The 10,361-nt window shown below is 40.8% G+C and overlaps 2 protein-coding genes across 3 annotated transcripts in view; both read right to left on the reverse strand.

The window, feature by feature from the left end:
- The window catches only part of LOC108556762 (angiopoietin-related protein 7-like), a 1,180-nt gene extending 1,031 nt beyond the window's left edge, over positions 1 to 149 (reverse strand). Inside the window, exon 1 of the mRNA XM_017913010.1 lies at positions 20 to 149. Within this exon, the coding sequence (XP_017768499.1) occupies positions 20 to 149 (130 nt within the window). The remainder of the gene's footprint in view (positions 1 to 19) is intronic.
- A 580-nt stretch (positions 150 to 729) lies between these two features.
- On the reverse strand, positions 730 to 8,168 carry LOC108556789 (kyphoscoliosis peptidase). 2 transcript variants are annotated; one of them, XM_017913059.1, is made up of 8 exons: positions 7,541 to 8,168; positions 6,408 to 6,838; positions 6,004 to 6,347; positions 2,843 to 2,959; positions 2,575 to 2,768; positions 2,282 to 2,510; positions 1,979 to 2,205; positions 730 to 1,917 (listed from the first exon to the last, which is right to left on the reverse strand). In XM_017913059.1, the coding sequence occupies exons 2-8, from the start codon at positions 6,766 to 6,768 to the stop codon at positions 804 to 806; spliced, it is 2,586 nt and encodes an 861-aa protein (XP_017768548.1). In that variant the 5' UTR covers positions 6,769 to 6,838; positions 7,541 to 8,168; the 3' UTR covers positions 730 to 803. The 2 variants fall into 2 exon arrangements, with proteins under 2 accessions (XP_017768548.1, XP_017768547.1); XM_017913058.1 differs by having other exon boundaries at positions 7,196 to 8,168.
- Between the last annotated feature and the right edge of the window lie 2,193 nt (positions 8,169 to 10,361).

Here is a 10,361-nt window from a genome sequence, read left to right on the forward strand (position 1 = left end):
ATCGCTTAATATAGAATACCTGAAAGCTTCTTCAGAGCGTCCGCAATCTGCACCAGCTCTCGTCGATAATCATCTTCGCAGCTGCACCGAATTCCACTCGCAATTAGCAGCAGCAGCAACGGAACCGTCCAGAGCAAAGGCTTCTTCATCTTCATCTGGTTTCTCGACTAGATGCATACAATAGTAATATCCGACAGATAAACTAAACATTTCGATCGCGATTCTCTTTGTAGCTCAAGGTTCCGATATATTATAAATAATTTTCCAGAGATAACGCCGATGATACATTAATCTCTGTCTGTTCAAGCTTCAACTCGTTTAACAGTTTCATATACAAATTTATTACTTTTGTAAGTTGTAAAAAATATCTCATATAAACATTAAATATATTATATCTATATATATATATATATATGTGTGTGTGTGGTGTGTGTATGTGTGTAAACAAAAATATATTTTATCTTAATAATAATAATAAGCGATTAGAAGAGTGGTGAATGAGGGGGGGGGGGAGGAGAGTGAGAAACGATTTCGACAATAAATTAATGTTTCTTTCTCCATTTTTTTCTTGACTCTGTGCATTCCTATTAATAGATGGTTACGTTTAATAAATTAGAGCCTCGCCCAGAATCATTTTCGCCGTCATTGCTGCATCCAATTCCATTAATTGTTATTAATAGAAAATTTGACTCGCGTATTGCACAAGTAGTAGAAGTAGTAAGTAGTAGTAGTAGTAATATTATTATATGAATGTATGATGAGTATATAGCGTTGTTGTTGTTGTTGTTGTTGGTTGTGTTATTTCAGTTGCGTTTCGACGAGTTGATTAGATATTTGCAGCAGTGGGTGAGCAGATGCTTCTCGCCGACAATCTCGTGACCGGGCACCATCTCCCTGGTGTAGATGTCCAGACCGTACTGTCCCTCCTCCAGGAAGCTGATGTTGAAGGTGACGATGTCGTCGAGGATACTGTGCGACACGAACTTCGAGAGACGTTTCTCCTCGACGCCGTTCTTGTGCAGAGTTGCCATGAAATCGGTGAGCTGCCGCGACATCCTGAACTGAATCTCGAGCTCGCGTCCTGCGAAGACGAGCGCATCCTGATGCGTGATGGGAACGAGACCGAACAGTCTCGTCGCCTTCGTCGGACCCCATTCGCCGCTCGCGCAATCCGGCAACGGCACCATCACCGTCTGCAGCTCCTCGCAGCAGATCTTGAACTTGCAGACGCTCTTGAACTTCATCGGTTCGCCGGTCAGATACTCCTTGGGAGTGACGGCGTTCGCGAAGATGTCGAGGAGGAATGCACCGGAGCAAGGAGCGTGCACCCGGAACGCGACCATGTTGCCACCGACGGACTGCATGACGAACCTCTTCAGCGAGACACTCTCGAACGTGTCGCCGTCGCTGTCGTAGAACTTGAGGTTGTAGTGGAAGATGAGGCTGCCCTGCATGTGATTGGGCATCGCTATCCGGACGGTCGCCGCCCCCGTCGAATCCGTGTACATCACCGCCTTCGTGTTCGGATCGGAGAAGTAGAGGCCGTAACGGAAGAAGAGTGAACGGACGAACGGCAACTCTTCGAACTCTTGCAGCTTGATGGGTTGCTTGAGGAGTTGCCAGTCGGATTGCAGGGGGAAAAACTCGTAGATGAACTCTTTGGGGTCGGTGAGGAAGTAATGGTCGTCGTACTCGTAACGGAGGCTATCAGATTTGGTCTTGTTTCCAGCTTTCGGCGCTTCCTTCGCGTTCACCAGGTGACGGGCGCCCCAATTGCACTGGACGAAACGCCACGCGCCCGCCACGTACACCGCGTTCCACGAGTTCCTGAATCTGTTGTCCTCGAAGCGAACACCCGGCTGATAACCGGCCGATTTCGAGTAACCTTTGATGACGACGCAATGCAGACCGGCGTAACTGAAACGAGAAGATCATGCAAATCATGGTCGTCTGACCATTGACAGACATAGCCGCATACCTGCAAAGTCGTTTGAAGAGGACGTGGTAACTCTCGGTGCCGTTCTTGATGCCGCGCAGCAAACCCATCGGAGAATCACCTCGCAGATTGTCATCGAACGACATCGTGTTCAGATTCTTGACTGTGATCCAACGGAATATCGTTCGAGCCTTCTCTATGTCCGAGCCACATCTGCCAACCAATTGTCTGACTAAATCCGTGAACGATTTTTGGTCCTCTTGCGCTACCTACAAAAACGACAACAACAACAACAACAAACATTCAAAACATCATAATCATCATCGTCGTCGTCGTAGATTTTACCGAAATAGCAATTTGGTCGACGTTCGCGAATTCGATTGGATCGCTGTAGATTTGGAACTTGGAGAGGGCGGGTGGAGCTGGGTCAGGCGCGAGGCTCGGATACGGTTCCAGCTCCTCGGTCGGGTCCTCCAGGTACAGAGATTCGGCCATCATATACTCGCTTCGCTTCTCGTTGATCAACTCTAACATTTCGTGACTCTGCTTCTCAACGAGCGCCGCCGTCGCCGCTCTGCACACACACACACACGATCAACATTTTATCGATCAAACAAATCCCAACACCAACAACAAACCTTTCGTGTTCCAACATCTTCCTCGTAAGCGACTCCTTCTTCTTGTCCCTGCGCAACGTCATGTTCTTCTCAAGATCGTCTTTCTCCTGCTGATGTCGCAACGTCAGCACGTTCTGATCGTCCCTCTTCCGTTTCACCTGCATCTCTCGCTCGAATCGGTTCGTCAGCCTTTGCAATTCTTTCTCCCATTCGTCCTGCAAATACACACGAACAACAACGACAACAATATTCAAATGATAACAACTTGATGAATACACTTGATGCAAACCATTATCTCGTCGCGCATCCTCTTCTCCTCTTCGTCGCGGTTCCTCTTGAACTTCCTGTAGAGATCGTCCTCCTCCTTGCGATGTTTCATTTCCAATTTCCTCTGTTCATCCCGATCCTACAAGAAGAAAATACAAAAATGTGTAAATTCGGTTGCAGCATAATTAACACGTTTTGAATTTAATACGCGCAATCGCGCTGCATCTTAAGTTGGTTCGAAATTAAATTTAATTCATCCTGCAGATGATTTCAGTCAACGAAAATTCCTAAATATCTTTGAAATGGAAATTGCGATGGGAACGTGCTCGCTGATGCTTTCGTAAATCCGCAGGTGTTTCTCGTTTGTTGTTCACCCGAGACAGTCCACCAGATGGAGAAGATGACATCCAAGGTTGTTGTTTTTCATTCTATAAACATGGGTGTAACGCGTGTGTGTGTGTGTGTGTAGGTATGTATTTTCGTACGAATCCGCGAAAGGACATCGAACGAAAAAGAAGGAAAAAACAGTTGCGCAACAAAACGTTCTTTTCTAAAACTGCGCGAAACAAACAAACAAATCCTAAATTATCTCTTGCCGCGTTTAACTGTTCATATTTAATCATATTTATTCTAGAACTAGACGACGTTTCTCTGATTAATAATAATAATAACAATCGCGTTGGCGTGACATTTTCCAAATGCCAATTAGCTTCCTTTTTTTTCCTCTCTTGTTTCCGATATGATATTTTATTTCCTTCCTTCCTGCCTTTCCTTTCTCTTCATCCTTGAAAATGCGTTTTCTTTAATTTTCGTTCGTTTATTTCATTTAGCTTCCAGCGAGAGGCTGAAGAAGAAAATGCCTGCGCCACTACGACTTTCTACATTTCAAGACGACAACGATGACAATATCTGTCTGTATACTTGTAAACTCAATAGAGACAAAGAGAGAGTGAGAGAGAGATAACGTGTGGCAAATGAAAGAAAGAGAGACATGTTCGCAATATTCCAGAAACTGACACAGTTTGGAGTGTTAAAACGTTGCCGCAAACGTATTTGCATTTAGTGTTAGCCGGTCGCGGCATTCCTTCTCGTTTTCAATATATTTAAGAAACGAGATCCAAGGCTGCATAGTAGACCGAATTTCACCGCGAAACAGCGAAACGAATATGACACATCATGTCACACATCTGAAATTTAATTAAATGTTCTCATTTGAACGTACTTTGCACGTTATCTATTATTAGCTTTTATATTATAACAAACACAGCCAGATTTGATGAGGAATCTTCTCGTAAATGTCAAGGTGTTTTTTTTTAAATGGCAGATTCAAACGAGTCATCCAAAATGTCAATGTCAAAAGTGTCAATTCTGACATTGACATTTTTCTGGATTCGAATTTATCTCCCTCTCTCTCTCACACACATCATTTTGATTATGTATTTGGAGAAACTTGTCGTCGCACTACATTCCCGATCATCATGATGGCAGTGATGGTTATGAGCGGTGCGGCAAGAAATGAAAGTTGATTATTTATATTTTAAAAGTAGGATGGATGTCTCGGCTTTTTGTTTTCTATATACGAACGGAGAAAGAAGAAAAAACACCACCTTGCTGCTTTGCGCACGGCCCACACGATGATCATCCACGTTCCTTTTTCGTCCTTCTTGGAGTTTCGCACTAAATCGATTCGCATCGAGGCGAGAGAAGAGAGAAGAGAAGAGAAGAAAGCGTGGGCGTCGTCTCCGTCGTGCGTTCACAAGACGACGACGACGTAATAACGGATCTCGCCGCGTCACCATCGTCCTACGACATGACATACGTCATCCACGCACTCTTCGTGTCTTTCATTCAAACTTATGCCTTGTTTTGCACCATTCGCCTGTGTTTTGTAATCTCATTCTCACCGCGTGCCTAACCATATTCGTTACAATTATATCAATCGGCCCACTATCACCTCACCTCACCTCCTCCTTCTTCACCTATTCACTCGTTCGTTTTCAAGTTCGAATATCAAATTTCAAATGTCACAAATGACATCTGTCACTCGCTCGGTTTTCAATTTATTCGATTCCAATTTATTCCGATTTTTGTTTCACTTAAAACTTCTTCTCTCAACATTAATTAATCATACTGAAATACGTTTTCTAGTCTAATTAACGAGAACGGGGATTTTCATTTTGTTTTTTTCAATATGTGCACGCACGTACTCTCCTTTCTCAATTCGAATTTGAAATGTCACATTTTCAGCTTTGCTATGTTTAGAATTTCGAAAATCACATCATTTCAAGGCAACATTCAAATTATTCATATTACATATTAATTATCCGAATTTCGGATAATTAAAAAAAAAAGAAGAAGTAGAAGTAGAAGATAATGTCCGTTTCCGTTAATCAAACAATAAGACCGAGATATACGTTTTCTCTCGTAATTCATGAGAACGGGAATTTTTGTTCTTTTCTCTCTCTTCTCTCTCTCGCTCTGCTTTTTCTCCCATCTACTTTTACCTCACTTCTTTATCCTTTTCTACTTTGATTCTGGTACGAAACGTGAGTTCCATTGGAAACGAAAGCAAAGCGTCATGCATGCATGGTCCATGCCCGACCGTCTGTCCATTCGCTCATCGTCGCCGCAACAACACAAGAAGCGAACAAGGAGCAGCGAGTAATACAAATGGCGTGGTGGAATTTGAGAAAACCGAGTGTTTTTCTTCTTCTTGAGAAGAGGAGGAAAAAATAAACAACAATTATTTTCTTCTTAGATTGAATATCAAAAAAAAATCACGGAGAGTAGGTTTTGGAGAGTGGACATTTCTGAAGAGAAATTCCAATTCCGACGCGTGTCGCATCGGAATGCGCATTTAAAAGCACGCAAATGCACTACTACTACTATACTATATAGACAGACGCACTTTGCTGCTGCTACTACTACTATCTTCTATGTAGTAAGATACCTCTCCAATTCGAGACGAATCGTTTCACTTTCTTCCACATCACAGATTGATCACAACAACGATTACTCGTTGTTAATCACCGTTTAATTTCTCTTTCTTTCAGATCCGAATTTCGTTTTCTCTTTCGGATCGCACGTTTTCTTTTTCTTTTTTTTGGAGATTATCCGGAGCGAAATTCAGAGTTTTGATTGTAAATAAGAAAGAAATAAGATTGACTTGGATTGTCTTCTTACCAGATAACAGTCGATGGGTTTCTCGGTGTGCGTTTTGTAGGCCTTCTGGATCTCCGTTTGCTTGAGGGCGTGCGCGATGTGGAGGGCGCTAGCATCGAATCTTCCGTATTGGTAACCGGGAGATTCACCGCCCTGCGATGGATACGAGCTGGGGCTGTAACTGTTGTGTCTGCTCGATTCGTAAGTCACGACGCCACCTCCTCCTCCTCCTCCGACCCCCATACCTCCGATGATGATACTTCCAACACCACCACCACCTCCTGGACCACCGCCTCCCGTTGGAGATAGCTGAGACGCCGTCTGCTGTATGCCGCCGTTCACGTGCGTCGTCCGGACGTTCAAAGCTGCTCACGTATTATACGTATTTATATATAACTGTATCATACTGCTTTTCATTTGTTTACCTTCGGCGTCGAAGATGCCGCGACCCGGGCATCGGATCTGCTCGTTGACAAAGTTGCTCGATTTCGGTACGTTCAGTGCGGAACGTATGCCCACGGCGGAGCCGTCCAGGTGTCCGGGTCCGATCTTCGGCACGTGACTGCTGCAGTAGACCTCCTTGTCCTCCTGTCGATGCTGGTTATTGTAGTACGTCTTCAGGGTGAGTTTGGTGCCGCAGACGGCGCACTTGAAGCAACCGCCATGGAAGAAGGTCAGATCTTTGAGTGGACCGACCCTGTCCACCTGGTACACGGTGTCGTTGCATCGGAAACACGTGCCCTCGTAGAAGTTGGGCCTGTAAGCCTTGTACGTATTCTGCAACATCCCTCTCGAACACACGTTCTCTCAACCTCTTTCCTTCCTTCCTTCCTTCCTTCCTTTTTCCAGTCAACACCTGAAACAAATTATCATTTAATCATCTAATTTTATACTTTTGTTTCGCGAATTGAAAAACAATTGGTGCAATCGCCAACTGCACGATGATGATGATGGAAGAGAGAGAGGTGACGGTGAGAACGTAATAGCATTGAATATTATTATTATTGTTATTGTTGTTGTTGCACTAGACCAAATTCCGTTTGCATTTTACATGTATATTAACATCTACAATCATCGGTAATTATACATGATGATGATGACGATGATGTAGTTTCCCCGTTGTTTTCGTCGTCATCATCTTGATCTTTTATTCATTTTTGTTTGGTTTCGCAGAACATTTCACCAGGTTATTAGTATCGGGTTCGTCGCTTACCCAACTATCAAAATCTCTCGCTCAAGATTGAGGCGAGAATCGGATTGGATTCTCCGAACGTTGATAACCCGAAGAAATATCTTCTGCGTGAGGTGAGGAGGTGGAGAAGATCCTCCTGCTCTTTCAATCAAATTCCTTTTGCTCAATTAAAATGCACAAATGCACAAATTCACAATTTACAACACACACCGCACACCGGACTCTCACAGATTGATTAAAAGAGAGACACACACACAGAGAGAGAGAGCGACACCAAGTTGCACACACAAATAGATAGATTGTTAAAGAGAGAGAAAGAGAGAAATCAGCGTACAATTAAAATTCACTCGCACGTCCTTTCATTACATTTAATTATCGTTGTTGTTGCTTCTGCTGGTGCTGTTTGTTTTCTTTTCTTTCGCAATGTGTCCGCCCTTCGTTCTGTTAATCTGATTTGCACACACTATGTTTCGTTGTTTGTTATTCCTCGGTTTTTCTCTTGATGTCCTTCTGGTCTCTCTTCTCAATCTTAAAGAGTGGAGGACCGTGCGACGGCCATGTTGCTGCATTCGACACTGACTGACTGACTCAAGAACGGTTTTTGTCCGCGCTCAGGTGGCTTTGCCTTTGCATTCGATCCCACCACCACCACCACCACTTCTTCTTCTACTTCTTTTCGCTCACTCTCCTTCTCTCTATCACTCTTTTTGGTCGTCGTCGTCGTCGTAGCCTACTGCTGCTGCTGCTGCTGTTGCTCATGCCGCTGCTTCTGTTCGTGGCCCCATTCACGTTTCACCTGTCGCTCGTCTCTCACCTACAAACGCACACACACACACACACATATAACAATGGCATGGTCCAATTCTCTGCGTGCCAGAATCAAAGAGGATTCCGAAGAACGCGAACAAATGAATGAATAAGCAAACATGCAATTCAATGTAAATAGTGTTTCTTCGATCGTTTCTTTGAACCTCAGCAGCAGTTCTTTTCCAAATGCGCGCATATCTCAACAAAAAAAACAACACCCATTTGCGGACGTTCTTTTTCAATTCGCACTTTGACTATTCATTACGCAACGCATGCAACCAGTCGTACAATCAAATTGGAAATCTATCATTCATCGCGAGGGAGAAAAAAAAACGTTTGTTTCTGTTTAAAACTCATTTATTTATAAACTGAAAATGAACAGAATCTCCATCATCGTCGAAAGATTTGTCTCTTTTGTTGTTTACATAACATACACGTAAACATGACAATACTGTTACAACGAGCGTGCAACGAAATGATGCAAGTGACAGATGTCACTTGCAACATGTCCTATCCGACATTTGATCGGCGTCTATGATGATTGACATATAAATAAGACATATTCGAATTTCTCATCGTAGGCAACCATATGTGTATACAACATAACTTTATTTTTTGTTTTGTAAATGCAAAGCAATGATTGGCCACATTTGAATATCTCAATATACTGGCAACCAAACACGCATATATCATCAGATTAAAGTTGTGAGAAATACTGAAAACGAAAGGAAATTAATTAACAAAAACAAACAATAATATCTAACTTATAATATTTATTTGAATTCGATATACAATATACGTCGTCTTCATCAATAAATATATGTTGTTGTTTTTTTTTTATTATTATTATAATATATATATATATTTATGAGTTATTTAACATGTTTTTATCTTTATTTTTTTTTAAAATATCTGAACATTTTTTTGTAAATCATTTTCAATAATAACTTAAATATTTTTATATGTATATAAATTAATTTGTTATCAATGTATGTTGTCGCTGCATTCGAAACTGGAGAAGATCCCAACAAACAAACAAACAAACAAATGAATGATGCGAACTTAACACTTTTTAAAAAGATCTGTCGACGATCGCAGCAGCAGCAGCAGTACTTCACTACTAAATCTATTTGGTTCATTTTTGGCATTTTTTCATCATCGATCGGGTGCCAAAGATATGTTAATCTAAGAGACGGAACAAAATCGAAAACGAAATCTACAAATTCTATAAATGTAAAAAGACGACGACGACGACGACGACGACGAAGAAAGTAGAAGAACAAAATGGGCAAAGATGAAATACAGATAGTTATAGATTTCTATAGTGGACATTATTATGTATGTGTATAGTAAGTATATAGTTGTTCACTTATAGTCATTTAGTTTAAATTACATAGGTATATAGCCAGAGATAGGTAAATAGATAGAAGAGAGTATATGTGTATATAATAAATTACATTTTCTACAGCTTTAACAATTCGCATTATTATAAATATATTCTTGTATTTGCTCTCAATAACAATAAGCACTCGATCACGACGAGTAGTAGTAGTATAGGTAGCTAGCACTAGACAAGTTTGAAAAATGGTTTTTTTTTTTGTAAAATTTCCCGAAAAGACTTATCTAATTGTGTATTTTTTTTGTTGAAAATGTTCTACAGTAGAGTGAAAACTCGAAAATATTTCTTTATTTTTTTCTTTTTATATATCTACAACAACAACGAAACAAATCAAAAATAGAAAAACGAAACGCTACGTAGTTAGATTTTGGTTCCCGAAATTAAGATTTTTCATCAGACTTTTTCAATTAGTTTATTTTTTTTGTATTATTTGTTAAAAAAAACTATGGCAATTTAAATGCGTTTCTGTTGCAAACACTTTGCTTTTCTTTCTACAGGAATATACGAGGATATTGAGAAGAACCGTCGCGTACTGAGACTACTTCAAACAGTATTCATAGTAAATTTATATATATTTGTATATAAGGAGAAGTAGTAGTGCAAAAAGTGTTTGTTTTCTCCACCAATAAAGTTCGTTAGTTAATAATAAGATTTCAACGTGTTTATCAAATATTATATAGACATATAAAGAGAGAGAGAGAGAGAGCGAGAGAGAAAGATATAGATTAAAACAACGATGATGAGGACGAAACAGTTTGATTTTATATATTTGATTTTCTCCAGCTAATATCTCTTTGTTCACTTGTTTCTCTGGTTTTCTTCTTCTATTTTTTTTTAACACTTAACGATTACGAATGCTCATTAAATAAATATTTCTATGTATATAGTTTGTATGTATATAGTCTAAGAAATGGCAGGCTTGCAAACGACGACGCACACTTTCTTCTTACTTTCATAATCATAATCAAATATCAACATTCA

The sequence above is a fragment of the Nicrophorus vespilloides genome, unplaced genomic scaffold (genome assembly GCF_001412225.1).
Source record: "Nicrophorus vespilloides isolate i.1.1-1 unplaced genomic scaffold, Nicve_v1.0, whole genome shotgun sequence".
NCBI lineage: Eukaryota > Metazoa > Arthropoda > Insecta > Coleoptera > Silphidae > Nicrophorus > Nicrophorus vespilloides.